This window comes from Perna viridis, chromosome 3, assembly GCF_037379345.1.
Source record: "Perna viridis isolate PV_CMFRI_1.1 ecotype Kerala chromosome 3, ASM3737934v1, whole genome shotgun sequence".
NCBI lineage: Eukaryota > Metazoa > Mollusca > Bivalvia > Mytilida > Mytilidae > Perna > Perna viridis.
Window position 1 is genome coordinate 59,897,538 of NC_142447.1, and position 21,264 is coordinate 59,918,801.

The 21,264-nt window shown below is 34.7% G+C and overlaps 1 protein-coding gene across 1 annotated transcript in view; it reads right to left on the reverse strand.

Moving 5' to 3' along the window:
• LOC148623174 (protein mono-ADP-ribosyltransferase PARP14-like) overlaps positions 1–19,450 on the reverse strand; it is a 52,525-nt gene extending 33,075 nt beyond the window's left edge. The window contains exons 1-10 of the mRNA XM_088573751.1: positions 19,184–19,450; positions 14,347–14,453; positions 12,003–12,984; positions 11,571–11,756; positions 10,094–10,390; positions 9,552–9,803; positions 7,139–7,375; positions 5,101–6,834; positions 3,202–3,690; positions 2,812–2,915 (exon numbers count right to left, since the gene is read on the reverse strand). Of these exons, the coding sequence (XP_088429877.1) occupies positions 2,812–2,915; positions 3,202–3,690; positions 5,101–6,834; positions 7,139–7,375; positions 9,552–9,803; positions 10,094–10,390; positions 11,571–11,756; positions 12,003–12,984; positions 14,347–14,453; positions 19,184–19,367 (4,572 nt within the window). The 5' untranslated portion in view covers positions 19,368–19,450. The remainder of the gene's footprint in view (positions 1–2,811; positions 2,916–3,201; positions 3,691–5,100; positions 6,835–7,138; positions 7,376–9,551; positions 9,804–10,093; positions 10,391–11,570; positions 11,757–12,002; positions 12,985–14,346; positions 14,454–19,183) is intronic.
• Between the last annotated feature and the right edge of the window lie 1,814 nt (positions 19,451–21,264).

Sequence of the window (21,264 nt, forward strand, 5' to 3'; positions counted from 1 at the left end):
ATTTTAAACAAAATGCTCCATTTTGACAGTATATCAATGAAAAATATAAGTCAAATGAATCTTACAAAAGCAATTCCATCACACAAATCCATAATTCAATGAAAAAAAAGAAGAATAATTCAAGGGTATAAACAGTTCTTGAAATCACAAGAAAAACTCATTATTTCTCATAAATTACGGGTACATAAATTATGAAATATAGTATGAAAACAAATATCTGATTCTATCAATTAATCAGGGTGATATTGTTTCAAATTGAGAAATTATAAGCAAAATCATATCAATTAATACTGTAGTATAGTTCAGACCTTATTTTCGAAGAAGAAATTATCATAAGCCAAAAAAGAGGGTGGTGAAAATGATAACCCTGCAAATATGGTCCACTGACCCTAAGTTTTCACAGAGAATTTAGTCAGTCTTGAAGTAGTTTTTCAGTGTTTCAAAATAATGATAAACAGACTGACAGCAAGTCAACATCAAGTTCACATCATCACTGCTAAGAGACTAGTAATAAAGGGACTGACAGCCATGACATCAAGTCCACATCATCACTACTAGGAGACTAGTAATAAAGGGACTGACGTCCATAACATCAAGTTCACATCATCATTGCTAGGAGACTAGTAATAAAGGGACTGACAGCCATGACATCAAGTCCACATCATCACTGCTAAGAGACTAGTAATAAAGGGACTGACAGCCATAACATCAAGTCCACATCATCACTGCTAAGAGACTAGATTAAAGTGAACTGACAGCCATAAAATCAAGTCCACATCATCATTGCTAAGAGACTAGTAATAAAGGGACTGACAGCCATGACATCAAGTCCACATCATCACTCATCAAGTTCACATCATCATTGCTAGGAGACTAGTAATAAAGGGACTGACAGCCATGACATCAAGTCCACATCATCACTGCTAAGACACTAGTAATAAAGGGACTGACAGCCATGACATCAAGTCCATATCATCATTGCTAGGAGACTAGTAATAAAGGGACTGACAGCCATAAGAGCAAGTCAACATCATAATTGTTAAGAGACTAGTAATAAAGGGACTGACAGCCATAACATCAAATCTACATCATCATTGTTAAGAGACTAATAATAAAGGGACTGACATTCATAATATTAAGTCAAAATTATCATTGCTAAGAGACTAATCATGAATGGATTGACAGCCATAACATCAAGTCCTACTTGGCACACTTGACTTGCCTATCTTATCTAAACACACAACAATTATACACATCCTGAATGGCTATCACACTCAACATACTACAATATATGCCTTGGAGATAATCTTATCACACCACATTACCCATGATCAGCCATCCTACTTATCCTCTCACCTATCAAATACTTCCCCTGACTATCTATCCCATTTTTCAACTAACCTCCTGACATCTAAACCAACCTACAACATAATTCCCCTGACTATCTATCCCATCCTTTCACTTATCTCCTGACATCTAAACCAACCAACAACATAATTCCCCTGACTATCTATCCCATCCTTTCACTTACCTCCTGACATCTAAACCAACCTACAACATAATTCCCCTGACTATCTATCCCATCCTTTCACTTACCTCCTGACATCTAAACCAACCTACAACACAATTCCCCTGACTATCTATCCCACCCTTTCACTTACCTCCTGACATCTAAACCAACCAACAACACAATTCCCCTGACTATCTATCCCATCCTTTCACTTACCTCCTGACATCTAAACCAACCAACAACATAATTCCCCTGACTATCTATCCCATTTTTCAACTAACCTCCTGACATCTAAACCAACCTACAACACAATTCCCCTGACTATCTATCCCATCCTTTCACTTAACTCCTGACATCTAAACCAACCTACAACACAATTCCCCTGACTATCTATCCCATCCTTTCACTTACCTCCTGACATCTAAACCAACCTACAACACAATTCCCCAGACTATCTATCCCATCCTTTCACTTACCTCCTGACATCTAAACCAACCAACAACATAATTCCCCTGACTATCTATCCCATTTTTCAACTAACCTCCTGACATCTAAACCAACCAACAACATAATTCCCCTGACTATCTATCCCACCCTTTCACTTACCTCCTGACATCTAAACCAACCAACAACACAATTCCCCTGACTATCTATCCCATCCTTTCACTTACCTCCTGACATCTAAACCAACCTACAACACAATTCCCCTGACTATCTATCCCATCCTTTCACTTACCTCCTGACATCTAAACCAACCTACAACACAATTCCCCTGACTATCTATCCCATCCTTTCACTTACCTCCTGACATCTAAACCAACCTACAACACAATTCCCCAGACTATCTATCCCATCCTTTCACTTACCTCCTGACATCTAAACCAACCAACAACATAATTCCCCTGACTATCTATCCCATTTTTCAACTAACCTCCTGACATCTAAACCAACCAACAACATAATTCCCCTGACTATCTATCCCACCCTTTCACTTACCTCCTGACATCTAAACCAACCAACAACACAATTCCCCTGACTATCTATCCCATCCTTTCACTTACCTCCTGACACCTTAAGAGACCTAAGACCTGTATCATAATTCCCCTGAATAGCTAAAGTTATCCCATCTTATCTCCTACAACATACCTTGTTTGACTTAGTTATTCAATCCTTCCTTCTACAACATACCTCCCTGACTAGCTATCTCATCCTACCTACTGCAACCTATCTCCCCTGACCACCTTTCCCATAGTATCTCCTATGACATACCTCCACAGAAGTGCATATCTTATCCTACCTACCTCCTGACTGGCTATTTGTCCTTTAATTAGTGTAACTGATATGTGACTGCTAGATGTACTTGGTCCAACAGATGGTCCTAGAGTAGAATTTTGATCTGCTGAACCTTATGAAAGAGAAGAATAAATTCATTACTTTCAGCATGTTATTTACCATAACATAAGAGAGAATAAGACAGAAGATTGAATTACACGGTCACTTACTTTAGAACATTTGATGTCACTAGATGTATTTTTATTCAAATTGAATCATTAAAATAAATATTTAGTATTTGAACTTTATGTTTTCTGGCTCCATGCACTTGTATCTTGTTTTTGTTTATTTTAGGGCCTCAGTCGAAGGCTGTGTTACCTTCATTATCAATAATATTAAATTGTTCATTGCATACTCACCATGTCTGTATCTTTTCCCAGGACTGGTTAATTGGCCACCTCTTCCCCTCTGTTTATGTACATCTGATTTACCATAAACTTTCTCCAAAGCAGTTACAAAATTTTCAATCGTGTCCACATTTAAATCACATAAATAAATGTCCTTAACTGATGTAAATTTGTCATTTTCTTTTAGATACTCTTTTATTCCTTCTACAATAACTTTAGTGGCTTTTTGGACAGGATAACCAAATACTCCTGTAGACAGAGCAGGAATAGCAATACTTCTGTATCTCTTCTCATCACACTTTTCTAAAGAAGACTGGATACATTCATCAAGGTATTCATCCTCTCTATGTCGTCCTCCTTGCCAGACAGGTCCAACAGCATGAGCTATCATTTTACAAGGAAGGTGTCCAGTGCCACTACAGAAGATCTCGCCTTCATACATTTTAGACCTGTTCCGCTTAATAACATAATCATCACACTCTCTTTGTATGCTCTTCCCACCTAATAAGCATAAAATGAAACTGAAGTGATTGAAAAACTTACTTTTATGATTTTCCAAATATCTCTTTTCATCAATACCTAACCACTTAACTCTGTTTCAGAAAAAATATCCAAGGACAATGATAATCAGTTAGTTATATCATGGAATAAGGAATAAACACTAGTAAAATTTTACCTGTGCATAGAACTAGAAGCAAAAAATCCCAAATATACTTTACAAAAATAACGGTCTCTGCTTTTATTAGAAGGCATGGCATTTCAACAGCAAATCAAATACCGGTATTTAAACTTTATATTCATGTATAAGTACCCCGTGCAGGTCCGGGTGTCAAAAGAATAGGCCTGCAGCAGCACTAAGCTTGTCATAAAAAGCAACTAAATAGTGTTCAGAACCCAAGCCAAGGGCTAGGGCGCTCTGCCCACAGAGCAACTCGGTAGTGTGCCCTAGGTGGTGGAATGGGGTACCCCTGACATGGGGCTATAATATGGAAAACCTGACCGCAAACCATAGTGGTGCACCGAGTTGGGAAAGATGCTATGTTCCTCGCACGTTAAAGAGCCCTGCTGTGGTACCTGATAGTAGGAACCTTTGCCCTCTGCAACAGGCTAAATTGCCCAACCCTACCCATCCCTCTTTTTTTTTAGTGGCAATCAAAATTTGTCGACCCTGTTGTCCTAGTGTCCCACCCTTGTTTTTCATTTCATTATCATCATCATTTCATGTTCATTTTATCATCCATTTCATGTTTATCGCCTGAATATAGCTGAAATATTGCTGCTAATGTTAAACCCCAACAATCAATCAATCATGTATCAGTCAGAGTTCTTGGCACAAATTGATATTTCATCACTTTAGATACTTTTGTTTTCCTTATTATATAATTTACAAGTCTGGATAATTGATTTGATACCAGTTTTCATAGTATTGTCAAAGGTAATTTCTGGTTATAAAGAATGCAGTACATGTTCATATCAGATGTTGAGCCTACCTTTATCAACAATGACTTTTGTCAGTCCACCAACATGTTGAGCCTACCTTTATCAACAATGACTTGAGCCAGTCCACCAATATGTTGAGTCTACCTTTATCAACAATGACTTTTGTCAGCCACCAAAATGTTGAGCCTACCTTTATCAACAATGACCTTTGTCAGTCTACCGACATGTTGAGCCTACCTTTATCAACAATGACTTTTGTCAGTCCACCAACATGTTGAGCCTACCTTTATCAACAATGACTTGAGCCAGTCCACCAATATGTTGAGCCTACCTTTATCAACAATGACTTTTGTCAGCCACCGACATGTTGAGCCTACCTTTATCAACAATGATCTTTGTCAGTCCACTGACATGTTGAGCCTACCTTTATCAACAATGACTTTTGTCAGTCCAACGACATGTTGAGCCTACCTTTATCAACAATGACTTTAGCCAGTCCACCAACATGTTGAAGTTCCTTGTTGGCAGCATTAACAATAACATCTACCATCAGTTCTGTAATATCTCCCACCACAGTGGTGATAGTCTGACCTGTGGGAGTCGTACATATAGCTGTCTCTGTCCATGTTTTACTACTACTTGTTGGCATGGAAACATCACCGTCATCCTTGTCACCTTCATGCTTTACTTCAACAACAACTTTGTTCTTCTTTTCTACTTGTGCTATTTTAGCTTTCCCTTGCTCACTACCCATGTATTTTACTATACCCGGTTTGTTGATTGTATGAGGTTTCTTATGAATGGACTGAATCAAAGTTTCCATTTCTTTTTTAGTATAAGCTGTTCCTTCTATACTCCCCTGAATGGTGACTCTTATGTTATCTAACTTCATACTGACATTTTTAAGGTTACAGTTCTCCTCCAAAATTTTCAGCTCTGTGTCATATTGTTCCTGCAGTAGTCTTGACTCTCCACTTTGAAGTGGTATAAACATATCTTGGGTGACATGTTTGTAAAATATGTCATTCACCTTTTCTTTAATAAGTCCAACATCAGCCTCTGATGTCTGATAAAATACAACTGTTTTAGGATCACTATCTATAATCTGTAATATAGCATTGCTATATTCCCCCTCTAAGGCCTTCACTTCCTGTTTCCATTCTGGTCTAGATAAAAGAGCAGACTGTTTGTCATCCAGAGGAATGGTTACCTGATTAACAGAATATTTCAGGACTTCTACAGCCTTTACAGCATCTTCATCAGACAATGAATACATCTTTAAATCACTACCTTCCTGTTCATCCCAAACTCCCACAATTCCTTTATTCTTCATTTCTTGTATAACATAATTCTTGACCTCAGGTGTCTTTAGGTATCCTAGGAATCCATCAGAAAACTTTCCAGCATTAACTTCCACTACTTTATTCAGTTGTTCGTACATTTTCATCTTAGCAGTTGTAACCTGACCTGACATTCCTGTAAACACCATCTTCAACTCCTTCACTTTAGGATGTACATGTAAACCTTCCAATTCTTTTTTAAGCGTGTCTATAAAATGTATATAGAGTAGGACAAGTATTTGGAATAGCTTGAGAGATACCTCTTCTGTCACATTTTGTTTCTTTCTGTCTAATTCTATAGTCACTTCTTTAACAATTGTATTAACTTTATCAGTAACTTCATCCACAGGTAGTTTATAACCATATATGGCTACTTTATACTCATCCTTCATCACTTGAAGTGCTACACTCTCTGGATTTTGAATATTTATTCCTCTTAACTGTTGCAAGACTTCAACCCACGCTTCTTGCAATATTTCCACCTCGTTAACTGCCAACATGTCAAGGAATTTTTCCACGTCATGTTTAACAGATCTAGCCCAGGATTGACCTATTTTTCTCCAATCAGAAACATCCTCTGTCAAAACGCACCTCACTTGCAGGGAATCATTGACGTTCTTAATGTCAGGCCAGTCAACTTCAGCATAGAGATGAGACAGTTGTTTCTCTAAAGCCTTCAGGTTTGTGTTAGAAGCAAGTAAGAACCTAATCTTGCTTGGATTTATATCCTTGATTTGTACTGGTTGTAATGGTTTAAACTTAGGCCCATCACCTAACACAGGTTGTCCTAGACAAGGGTAATATACCTGTACAGTGAGTGTCTGACCTTCAACTTTATGGCTCCTCTTACACACATCAAATGCACCTGTGTGATAAAGATCATGTTCATATATAAGGACAGAATATTCACATTCTAATGGAACCTTGACACTAAAATACCTCTATTTAATGGGTGAGCGTTATACAATTAGTATATACTTAAGGATAATATATCTTTCCAAGTAGTAACTATTTGGCAACTTTGACTTAACAAATACCCTTATGAAGAAAATATAGTCAATGCAAAAAGTAATAAAATTATAAAATGTAACAAGGTCATTAACAATCAAATTTGGTGTCACTGTAACTTACCTTCTGAGCATCCAGAATGATAAAACGTGCCAACTTACTTTGTGGATCATCAAAGTAGATAAGACATTTCCCTTCATCCTCCATTAGATTGACATCCCTTACACCTTCTACACCAGATCGTCTCTTATTATCAAAGAAATACTCCAGTGTATCAGAAGATATGTTTTCTGGGAAACCTGTTATCACTACACAGTCTGTTATAGGTACAGTGTGGATCTGGAGATAACTTTTATCTAAAGGTCTCTTCATACAGGCTGACTTTAGTTTCTCTATGTCTGTAAAATATAGATATACATTATATTCTTCTCATTACATTTTTCCCCATGCAATCTTTATCTATGTTTCTTATTTCTATCTAGAAAAAGATGCAGTTAACATACATGAATTTCCATACTGGATTCTTTATAAACTGAGGTTTGCTAACTCTGAAAAGTTGTATGATCTAAATAACATTATCGTTAATTTAATATTTTGTTACTAGAACTTTACATCCAGATACAGCTTTACTGCTTTTATTACTATCTCAAATTAATAAATACTGTAAGCAAGCTAATGCACTACAAATTGTTTCTCTTAGCAGGCTAATAAATTATTTTCAACAATTGTATGCATATCTACATATGATGCCTTACCTGCATATCAAATTTCATCAAAATAAATTGAGCTGTTTGAAAGAAACTTTGCTAACTGCTTACAAGGCTTTAACATGTTAAACTTTAAGTTAGATTTATCTTCATTTGCAGGCACCTGACATTAATTATATTCCTTCAAGCACATTACTATATGATGTCTAAACTTACTTTAAAGTTTCATTTAAATTTCTTCAGTGCTTTAGGATGAATTGAATACAAGGTTTCAACATTTAAAATACTTCAACTGAGTTACACATCAGACAATAATTATCTTATTGCATGCACATTTAAATATGATTCCATAACCTTCCTATAAAATTTCCTCAAAATCCATCGAGCAGTTTAGGAGAAGTTGCCCTATAAAGATATGTGGGCAGATGGATGGATAGACAGACAGACAGAGGGACATACTGAACACACAGACAGACAGGATGCCTGTTGTGGTGTATCAGATGTGTACAAAAACAGTTACAGTTTACTAAGAATTTTTCTTCCATATGCCAAATTTTCTACGTTCAACCATGAGGAAACTACAGTCAAACCTCGTTAAGTTGAAGTCGAAGGGACCATGCAAAAATGTTCGAGTTATCCGAGGTTCGAGTAATCCGAGGTCGAGGATAAACCAGAAATACTAATAGTTTGGTCCATGATTGTTTCATTTGTTGTTCTTGTACATGTACATGTACTTCACTTTACACGGTACTTCGTAATGTCATGCATTTAATATAGGAAGATATTTTCTTTGTATGTTGTATATCATGTTTGAAATACTAAACGGCATCAAGTGTTATAGTGAAATTTCCTTTTTATTTTTTCTATATCAAAAACATCATAGTTCATAACATGCTGCTATGTTTGATTCACAATCAGGAGTATCGTCAAACCATGTGCTCTACAATATTACGATAAAATTTCATATTCACTAGCAGAATGAATATAGTCGTTGAAATACCCTTACTATCATCTGTTTGATGTTTCATTAAATAGTCAGATACCATTACAATTCATCTGTATTTTTCATACGTGTTATTAATAAAATTCGTTTCTTTTAACAACACTCGCAATTCTAAATTAATTAAATAAACAAATCAAACCATAAAGAGTGTCAACAAATTAATTTTAAAAGCCACGCTAATTGTTGTTAAAACACACTTTGGTCATGGTTTGTAATAAAGCAATCAGTTTTCCGACTAATTAGTTGACTTCGAGACATCACGGTTTCAATTCATCTGAGTTCGAGTCATCTGAGGTAAAATTGTATTGGAGTAAAGGGAGTTTTGCTTGGACTTTGTAATTAGTTCGAGTTATCCGAGATTTCGACTCATCCGAGTTCGACACATCGAGGTTCAACTGTAATAATCAAATAGCAAAAAAAGCTAGACAACATAGAGATGGACCATACCATAGCCAAAATAAAGTGAATTATGAACATTTTTGGAAGGTCAAAATTATACAGAAAATTAAAGCTGATCTACTCTAATACCAAATGCTTACACTCAAAGACAACAAAGTTACAGTCTGGACAGCAATCTGTATTGCAAAACTATTAATTTGACCTTGAAGTCAAAGTTCAAGGTAAAAGTTCATCAACCATGGTCTTGAATAGATATACCCTCATGCCAAATATTGAAAGCTTACACTAAAAGACAATAAAGTTACAGCCCAGACAAGATTTGTTATGACTGATTTCTATAGGGCGTCCATCACAGTGGCGAGGCCTTTATGAACTAGATTGAATACTGATCAATTTGGTAGTTACACCAAATTTCATATCTACAGTGAAAAAGGTTAAGTAGATGTAATGACCAGACACCATTACCTGGAGGTTCTTCAAATGTTACCAATGCTGTTCCCTCCTCCTCACCAAAAATAACCTCCTCAGGAATGGCTTTCGCCTTTGCTTCTAGGAAGTTTTCCAAGCCATCTTTAGTAGTCATCTGGTTAATACCAGTGATGAATATTTTATTGTCATACTTAGGTACTGGCTTCGGTGGCGGTGGTGGGATATACCTTCTGACATCCAGCACCTGACCATCTATCATGTGGGTCTTACTTAAAACTGTCTCAATAGCTGTCATTAATATAGGTATTTAGACATCATTTAACAGAAAATATATATAACTGTCCTCTTCTAATTTTTGTTTTGATAACTCAACACAATGCCTAATTATGTCTACTGGAAGTGCACAGATTTAACAAAAAAAAACTTTCTGTAGAGATCATTCACACTAGTGATTTAAACAGTTTCCAAATTTCAATAAGTTTAAAATCAGATTTTTTAACTCAGATTAAATTAAAATTCAGAACATTGTTTTCTATCCATATTTTTTTTCTTCTTGTTGTTAACTAAATGACACATACCACTCTCTTCTTTGAACCATAGTAAGTACATGTTGTCTTCTTCCTTATAAATAATCTTCTCTACATCAGCTCTGGCACCTTTCCTACTCTCAAAATAATACATAATGGTGTCCTCAGATGTGGTTGGTTTCATCCCCTTGACTTCTATTATAATATCCATAGACCCATATTCAGCCATTCCATTATCAGGTCCTCCCTCAACAATTACAGGGCTTGGTGGGCAGGGATTAAATATCTCCACATCAATGGCCTTGTTCTGTAGCAGTAGTGGAGCTCTACTTATCACTCGCTCTGCCACTAAAAATACATACACAATTCTTCTCAATTTCTAAGTCGCTAATAGTGTTAGCCACTTCTTACACTCGTAATTTCTGTATTTAATATTCGCATATGCTTTGCATTAATGTGTAGTTATATGCCACATAATCCAGCAGATCTTCGCTGCGTTCACTGCCACCGTGTCATAGTGCTAGATTCATACAAGATAAAAATGTACCTCTTAAATATCATACACAGATGTTCTACGTGTGTTTCTTGCTTGTTTCTAATTCAGGCACTGAGGCTAGTTACAAGACTATATAGGTCATATACATTAGCATGCCCCGATATTTATGAATATTCATTGCCAGCTGCTTAATCTGGTTCATAAACTGGTCTTTGTCAGTATCATAAGTGACCCAAAGATCACTACAACATACTTTTTCTAAAAACATATCATACACGTCTACGCATGTTTTTTGCTTGTATCAGAAGGGGAATTTACAATAAAAAATGAAATGATCAGTTAGCATTGAATTAATGTAGTATTACCCAGTTTCCGATTCAAACACAGGCGTTTGTTACAATTGATTATATAAGGGTCATTTATATTACCAGGACACCAATATCTATATATAGCCATTTGGATCACGAAAGAGTACGCAATAATATCAAGGGAACGATTTTAGAGTATATATCGCATTTGTACCATTTCGAATGTTGAAAGTAAGCCAAAATCAGTGACGATTAGCGACTTTGAAGACTTCAGTTTTATTTATTTCACAATCTGACAGTCAAACCATTTTTGAGTAAAACATCAATTTTACTTCCACAGTTGTTAGAACTTTTTTTTATTGAGAAACTTTTAATATCAAATTAAAAAACTGTGAGCAGTGCTCATTAACTTGATACCTCCACTCCCCATTTGATAACAAACACTTTCGTAACCTCCATTCAATTCCTTTCAGTGGTGTAGAAGGAGTAATGGATAAGAGAGCAGTCATCCAATGTCCCCATATTCATAAATGACAAAGTCCATGTTTTGCTATGAAAAACCCTTAAACTGATTCAAATCAAAATCTAAAATAGGAGGTGCTCAATGGCAACATGTTATAAAGATTCTGTAAAAGTTTCATTCAATTTCATAAACAATATGATCAATTCTAATTTTACATTTGAACAAATATTATGTATATAAATATGTTTTTATATTAATTACCATCCTCTTCCTCAAATGTTATGATGGCTGTTTCATTTTCAGGGTCATAATCTAGGTCTTCTATATCTCCTCCTCCTGACTTCCTCTTGTTCTCAAAGAAAAATCTGACAGTATCTTCTGATGCATTGGGAGGTATTTTAGAAACTTTTATCGTCTTTAATGGCTGCTGAACATCTTCTTCTGGTTCTGAAAGAAATATATCGTACATCTGATCAAAACTTAGAGTAATCAACACAGCCAAGAAAATGAAATGAAAATGAAAGATTTATATATGCTAACTATTTACTGCACAAGTCTTTGATTCTATAAGATGTATGAATCTGGATTCTGAGATTTCATTTATGAATAATAATAGGTATACAGGGACCATTAAATCATAATGACATAGTGATGGACTGGATCATTATAGAAGAGTGTTGTCTCAGTATTTACCAGGAGTTTTGGTCCTTGTTGGAGATTGTTGTTGTTGATCAACTCTTTCTGTAATATGTTCATCCTCATAAGACATAGTTGCTGATGCCACAGAACTTTTACTAGAGTTTAAATCTGATGTTGGCTGGATAGGTGTTGATGGTGGACCCACAGCTATGTCCTGCTGAACTTCTGGTGTTTGTGCAGATCTAGGCCCCTGAGGGTCAATGGTTGGTTGTCTTGGACCCTGAGGGTCAATATTTGGTTGTCTCTGACCCTGAGGGTCAACATTTGGTTGTTTCTGACCCTGAGGTTCAATGTTTGGTTGTAGCAGATGTGGGTTTTGATACATTTGATCTTGGGTGGGATACTGTTGACTGGGATCTAGATTTGGAGGATAGGAAGGACACCAAGGATATCCATAAGGATAATGACCAGGAAAAGGCTGATTTGGACCTGGTGCATTTTCTGAATTCTTCTGATCTCCCTGAATCATTTGATGAGGTGGACCATAAAACTGGCCTGGATAATAATATTGTCCAGGTCCAGGGTATTCTGGGTATGGGGACTGGTCCACTTTGGGTATCTTCTCACTGGGAGGAGGTTGAAGATTAGAGGATATTCCACTACCAGATGGTCTCTTAAGATCACTTTCCCAGCTATCTGTTTGAGGTTTGTGCCCATTATATGGTGGTGGTTGATTTGAGGCACCATGAGGGTGGGCAAAGGCTTGAGGTAGATAAGCTCTTGGTAATAGAACCATTGGATATCCTGTAAACGGATCCATTGGAACTGGCCCGCCTGGATGCTCTGGGTACTGTGGTCCTTTGAATTGTTGCACAGAAGGTCCTGGATTTTGTTGATTTGGGGCTCCTGGGTAGTGCAATGGTTGTTGTGCATGGCCTAGAGTTGGCATAGCCATATTGCCTCTAGGAAAAATTTCACTGTAAGTAGGTGGACTGGCCAAAGCTCCCTCATCAGTTCTTTGATTAAATGATGATTTCTGAAGAGAGAACAACAACAAACCTTACAAGAGTTCCTATTATTCAAAATCCCTTTAAATATTATGGTAATTGGAAAGTCAGTAAGTCAAGCCATCTCAGCAAGTAACTACTACATATACAAGGAAGTAAAAAACATGTACATGTATACCCTTCCTGAAGATAATATCATAATTGTTGATAAATCTTACTATGTACCTAGAATATAGATCTACCAATAGGACTATTATAGTGCATTCATGTCGTAAATCTTATCACTGTTACATGTATATACAATGTACATTTTTAACATCAGATTTATATCATTCATTTTTTCAGAATGTTGTTCTGAATCAGTCATATATGTGCATGTACTTGTATACCTGTAATGTCACATACCCACATAGAATCAGTGAATTTAGAGACCTATTTCTAAGGTCCCATATGCTCATTTCTGTAGCTATATGTAAGATTTATATGTGCTATTTACTAATCTGCTCTACATAGACTTCCTTACCCTTTTTTAAGTAATCCATGACCTTATGATAGATCATACCTATTACACTGAGCATCTTTTTTCTACCATTTTGGAAAGTAATTATAGGATTAAACACCGTTTTCCAAAATTTATGTGTAAAATCAGACCATTCACTCACAAAACAAATAGAAGTCAGAAAGATTTTTCTGTCAGAATAGTGAATGAATGGTCTGATTTTACACATCCATAAATTCTGGAAAAACAGTGTTTAATTTTAATCCTTTTAATTCCAATCCGAACTATCTGCAAAATATTCATAGTTTTGTTTTCTTTTATACTGTCATTCAGTGCACGAAATACACACCCGTAATTGACATTGCAAATGGTGGCATTAAATGGACAACTTCCAATTGGTAACCATATTTGTTCAAAATAGTTGTTTTGAATATAAGATGCCAAAAATGAATAGAATGTAGCGATAAAACTGTTTCACGTCTTTAAACAGCTTTATCTTTTGTTGAAGCAATGGTAGACATGTTTGTATATTTTATGTACATGGAATTAACACTGCTGTGAAAGCTGATATAAGCATGGTCGTAAAAAGGTGAACAACCATAATGCACAAAAAAGGCATATGCTAATTACAGAACCTTAGTGAGTGCGCTCACATACCCCACGCCTCCCAATGTTGGATACTGAAGTAAATTTGTTCATATGAGAAAAATATGTAGAAGGACCACGATAAAAAAGGAATAAGAATCTATTCCTGTGGAATACCACATGGATATCTCTGAAAAAAATTTACCTGAAGCCATTCCTGTGGAAAAATCACATGGATATTCCCTCAAAATATCTACCTGAAGTTATTCCTGAGAAATATTATTTGTATATTTCTGAGAAAATTTACCTGAAGCCATTCTTGTGGTATATCACATGGAGTTGTACAATGATGAACCAGCCAGTAAATGCCTTCTTCTACCTGTATTCGTTTCTTTTCAGCAGCAGAAGTTGCCTCTGTAAAACATAGAACCAGTTTACTGAAGTCATTATCACACTTCTTAACAAAATCAACAGATTGTATCATTTATCTGATATAAAGTGTAGATCTGAAATTAAAAAAGGTTTATAGACAACTCACCCAAATTAAAATCTCTTGCAATTAAGAATTTGACACAGAATAAAAGTTTGAAAATGGTCCATTATTCCTTAACAGTTAAAGTCACAACCCAAAAACCAATCCCAGCCTTTCTTTTGTGGAATACACCTTATGGCACAATTTCATAAAGATCTTTACACTCAAGTTATTGTACAGATATACATATGACAATAACAGTATAATTCCAATAGAACTTTTTTTGCTGTTGTATAAAGAAGTGTTTGGCTGAAGTAAATAAACAAACTGCATTTTTTGTTTATGTTTATAGGCATATAATATGGTAATTAAATTTGATTAGCTCCATTCTATAGCTATAAAGATGGTGAAAATGCAGTTTTTCTATTGCAGCCATGAAAGATTTGATTTTCATTTAATAAGGAAAATATATATAAAATACATGTGTATATATTTTAAAAACCTCCTCTGATGTTTGTGAAAGATGCAGCTAAGCAAGGTAGAAAAATCATGTTTGTTCTTTTAAGAACTGTTAATAAGTTTTCCTTCAATCATAGAATTGTTACCATTGTTTGACATGTATGTGAATAGTGTATTGTGCTATGGATCTGAGATGTGGGGTTTTCACAAAGCACAGGATGTAGAAAAAATTCATTAAGAGTTTTGTAAAAGAGTTTTAAATTACTGTCAATATCTATGTGAACAGACACTAGACAGAGCTAGAGTGTCCTAACAATTAGAATAATTGGGTGTGTTCTATACAAAATGAGCTATGTAAACCGGGCCTTAAGGTTACATACCACTTATTCAATGTGCTACTAGAACATACGCAAAAATAGTCCTACACAAGTTTTAGAGTTATGTTGCTGTGGAAAATGTGCACATCAAATCTGCATGAGTGAGCTTGTTTTTGGCAGAGAATATTTTTTTTTTATTTCTACATAAAATGGTAACTGTAATGAAGACCCCCTTTTTGTGAAATTCCCATTTTATTTTTAGCTCATAGTCTTCTAGGAGCCAGTGTCGCACTACAAGGTAGCAAACCCCACAGTATATTTTCAGGTTATTAGTGTAAACATGCAGCTTTTAGGTGATTAATAGTCTTCTTCAGGTTAAACTTAAGGTAGGAGCTCCATATCACATTGAATTTAGTGAAATTAGCATTGGAGCCTATGGGAAGTGACATTAGTGGTTTATAGCCTTTTAAAATAATACATGGAATATTCAAGGTGATATTAATTGTAAACATATTATAAAGCAAAGATTATACAATGTTTGTTGACAAGAATTTAATGCAGACTTAAATACTGCTATGAGGTGTTCATTGTATAAATATATGTTTTCTACTTTTTGTCTTCAACCATATCTATGTAAACCTATACCATGTATGAATAAGAAGTTCTTAAACAAGATGAGGTTATCTTCTCATAATCTTACAATTGAAAGGGGTAGATATACTAATGTCAACAGAAGGCTGCTTATTTGTCAATATTGTTTTTATGATTGGAATCCGAGCAACTGGTAAAAATGGCCGCAAATTGGCAGCCATTTTGAAAAAGGTCACCTAACAAAAAATGTCAATACTGCTAGTCAAATCAGAATATCATGTATCTCATATGAGCAGCTTTCACCTTTCATTTTTCTATAATTGAGGAAAAAATAGCAATAAAAGCATTTTGACCCCTAAGTTCTATTTTTAGTAATGACTGCCATGTTTTTCAACAGATGTAAAATTTCAAATGACCAGTTTGTGCAGGATACCCTAAGGTACAACTACACCAACTTAAATCAAATTTGGTTGCATGGTTTTAAAGAAGATTTTCAAAGTTGTATATGTGAAAAACAAAAAAAAAATATGTTTCAGGGCCACAACTCCTACATCAGGACCCAAATCATTTTGAAAATTTCAGCATGGATCCATCTTCTGATGCGAAATATTAATAGCCTGTCAGAATTTTGCTAAATTCAATTGTTTTTGAGTTATTTGCAAAAAAACGTATTTTGACTTCTATGTTCTATTTTTAGTAACAGTGGCCATGTTTTTTAACGTTTCAAAAATTTGAAACAATCAGTCTATGCAGGATACCCCCAGGAACAACCTTGCCAAGTTTCATTCCAATTGGTCAAGCAGTTTCAGAAAAGAAAATGTTTGAAAATAACTAATGACAACAAATGACAACGACGACAGACAAAAGTGATTACAATAGCTCACCTTTAGACCAGGTGAGCTAGAAAGGTGATGACAATAGCTCACCTTTAGGTCAGGTGAGCTAGAAAGGTGATGACAATAGCTCACCTTTAGACCAGGTGAGCTAGAAAGGTGATGACAATAGCTCACCTTTAGACCAGGTGAGCTAGAAAGGTGATGACAATAGCTCACCTTTAGACCAGGTGAGCTAGAAAGGTGATGACAATAGCTCACCTTCAGGCCAGGTGAGCTAGAAAGGTGAGCTACTGTCACCATTAGATAAAATATATCCAAACTTGGCATATGAAAAACTACATTCCAAATTTTGTAAGCACTTACCTGGAATCACAAACTTTGCAGTACTTTCGGAACTTGGAAGATTTTCAATACATTTTGACATTATTCAAACCATGAAAATTCATTCACTAAGATAAGAACATCTTCAAGAAGATTTATCTTTTTCAAAGATGCCTACAAACACTCTAAAACCTTATATAGATTGAAGGACTGTGCATACAAATGAGAAATGCTGCAACACATACATCCAAAATTGGAAAAATGATGCAACAAGGAATTTTGATGATAAATTGAGAACCTATTTGAAATTCAAATCTAATTTTGGATATGAAATGTATCTCAACATTATCATTAATTTTGAGCTCAGAAGAAGTATCAGGAAATTTAGCACGTCTTCTCATCATCTTGAAATAGAAAGAAACACCTTGAAATCCTCCACCCCTCAGACTTTGTACATGTAGCAAGTGTGGTTCTGGCAAGATTGAAGATGAAATTCACTTTATTTTCAAGTGTTCTAAGCCAAAAGAGGAGTGGAAAATTTATTAAATACCATAACAGATCAGTGTTCCAACTTTGCTAATTTATATATTGAACAAAAATTTGTTTGGCTGATGTCAAGTGAAAATGCAGGAATACTAAAAACTTTTGGGGGAATTCATTGCAAAACATGAATATTGAATCTTTTCAAAATTTTATGAGCTTGTTTAGGGGTAGACAAGAGGTATTTTTCAATCTGCCTAACTATATGTATGTTCTCCTTAAATATGAATAAAGGTATTTCATGTCTTGTAGATCTGTGGGGACTTAAGGAGGAATGCAGTATTTTGATTGATAACATGCATATCCTTAAGCACTATCTCTTGATGTCCCCTGCCATTAGACAACACAACCAACCAATCAGCGGACATAGATTTATACACTTTAATTACGACATGTTTTATTGGTCTACTTAAGTCACAAGGAGGCAATGATCCTAACAAATCATGCATACCCTAGAGCACCGTCCCTTGGTGTCAACTGTGGACTGATAATACTCAATGTCACATACCTTAAACTATCTATCTTTACTGTTCCTATTTCAAAATCTTTTGTTTTATGTAATGAGCAAATGAGTCTTTCGGTCGACATAGGACATAAGAAGGAATGTAATGATTCTAATGAATCATGTATATCCTTGCAACTGCCCCTTGGTGTCCATTGTGGATGGACAATACTCTCACAAAAGATGTCTGATTAAACCAGAAAGGAAAATTTGACTACCCAAGAGTAGACAGCAGGAATTCTGCCCCTTGTCACTGCAAATTAAATGCTGGAAAAATCTAGAATTTTCTCAATTGTAATACATCTCATCTCACCTGGACTATAAATATACAAAAGATACATCTTAAATTATGCTACATGAATACCATATGTAATGTCTCTATATTGTTTTATTGACTAATTTATTATTATGTTATCTGATGGATATATATATTAATGTTGAATGTAAAAGCCCCCTGAGGGACCATGATTGGAATAATAAAAATTTGAATTTGTTCTTGCAGCCTTTAAATCTGACATCCTTTCTTTGTCTAGTATAAACCCTAAACCAGTTTTCAACAGATTCAGTGTAAATGGCAAATGTGAAAGTCATCTATTGTGAAGGTATGGAACATTCAACAGCTTACCTTGTACAATCGTAACAGCCAAGAACATTGACATGTTTAAACCACAACTTGAAAAATTTTTGAGTAATTACCCAATGATATATGACTATAAGTTCCAATATAACACCGTTATAACCTGAAGAAGCATGACCATATCATACAGCAACAATGAAGAAGAGCCCACTATAGACATTCCAAAACTTAAGGCGATACACCAACTAAGGTAGAACATAAGTTGGTAGCTATTTTGATGAATATTATACTTATTGAAAATGTCTGATTCTATTTTATAGTAGATTCTAAGTACATTTTCATTTTTCATTTCATGACACAAATCAGACTGAAAGCAAGAATTTTTAAGTTTTCAATCAGTAACTCAGTCCTTGTTGAAAGAGAAAGTGAAAGTAGATTTTAAATCAATTTATCTACACCACTATCTATTTCAAAAATCAAAAATGAGTAGAAGAAAACTGTTTGATCTTATAAGTGGCTGAGCCATTACCGTTTTCATCCTTAAATAAGAGTATCCAGTGCTGATCTGGTGACAGTGTTGTCAAACTAGAAGCTGCATGGATCAAGGAACATTCCAAAACTTCAGGGAAAAAATGACGGATTTTGTCATCATCAGTATGTAGGTCATGCGTCTCTAAATTGATACATCTTTTCGCTAGACTGTTTCTATCCATCTTTTGCGTCAATTTACAACTGTTTGCTTCCCTGTACGTTCAGGTGTTGTGGTTGTGATCGAAGGTTTAACCGGAAGTTTATCTTATTGGTTGTCTTAAAAATGCGAAGTGAAAGTAGATTTTTTGAAACTGGACTATATGACGATTGATCATTAGCATGATAAAGTTTAACTTATAGATCGTCTATTTTACAATGACAATATAATATGGTTTTTTCCGAGGTTCCCATTGTCTAGCGGGCATATATGTTACTAAAATTACTCACCAAGCCCCTCTAACCATACACGTATATAATATAATGGGGAAGTTTTAAATTCTTAATTAAAATAGGTAAACGGACCAATAATTCTACCTGAAACATCAACCTGTAAATCTAAACGTACGTCATTAATTAGTGAATAGTTTTTCACCTGAGTTGGAAGTATGGCAAGTATAGAAGTGTGGAATTTATTCCCCATCTATTGATAATTATTAATAAATATTATGGCAAGCTGGAGTGGACAAAAATCAATATTTTGTAATATTAGAAAATGAATTTCTAATATTAATATTAGAAAATGAATTTCTAATATTAATATTAGAAAATGAATTTCTAATATTAATATTAGAAAAAAATTCTTTAATATTAGAAATTCAATTTGTAATATCAAAAAGTCATTTTCTAATATTACAAATTCTTGATTTAGTAATATTATAAAATATCACACATTTTGTAATATTACAAATTGATTTGTAATATTAGAATATGAATTTGTCATATTAGAAAATGATTTTCTAATATTAAAAAATCGTAACTGAATACGACAAATCCATTTTCCAATATTAGAAAATCAATTTCTTATATAAAAAATCGTTTTTTAATGTTAGAAATTCAGTTAAATTTTTAATATTAAAAAAGTGTTTTGTGATATTAGAAAATTAATTTGTAATATTAAAAAAATCATTTTTTAATATTAGAAAACACTTATTTTCTAATAATACAAATTCATTTTCTAATATTACAAATTCATTTTCAAATATTATAAATTCACTTTCTAATATTAAAAATTCATTTTCTAATATTACAAATTCCTGATTTAGTAATATTATAAAATATCATACATTTTGTAACATCCTTGCTTAACGTCAAATTGTACAGGAAACATTTTAATCATGTAATTGCCGAGTTTTACACAGCTTTTGATAGTGATATAAAGCGACTTGATAGCGTTCAAAAACGTTCCGGTTATACCAACATTCATGAGTTTATACCACAATAAATCACGGTTAACATTGTCAAAAGCCCTCTTGGCATCAAAGAAGCATACAAAAGTGTCCTTTTTACGTATTTTCCTGTTTTTAATCAATGTTGATAGCACATATAGATGGCCCAAGCAGCTCCGTTTCTTTCTAAACCCATTTTGCTTCTCTGCTAGAATATCATTATTTTCTAACCAGTTAGTGAGTGTCTTATTCAATATGTCTGCACAGATCTTACACGGTACCGATATTAGCGATATAGGATGATATTGTAAGGTATCCATTGGATCCATTCTAGGTTTCGGCACTGGAGTTATAATACTATCCGACCATTACCTTGGAACATGTCCCTCGGTAAAGCAGAATGTAATTATTTGGAAAAGAAGATCAATACAAGTGTTATTCCTTAAGATTTCAATGGGGATCTCATCGATGCCAACGGATTTTCCAACTTCTGTCCGAAAAACAGCCTCCTATACTTCATTTCGGTCTATGTCTCTTTTAAGATCACTAATGTCGATATTGTTCACATAATTTTGATCGTTTTTGGGTTGTATTCCTGATGTCAGCTAGAAAGTTATCATCGTATACATCGGCATTTGCGCTGTTGAACAGTGATTTATAATCGGTTTGCCATCGTTCTAAGGCTGAGTCAATG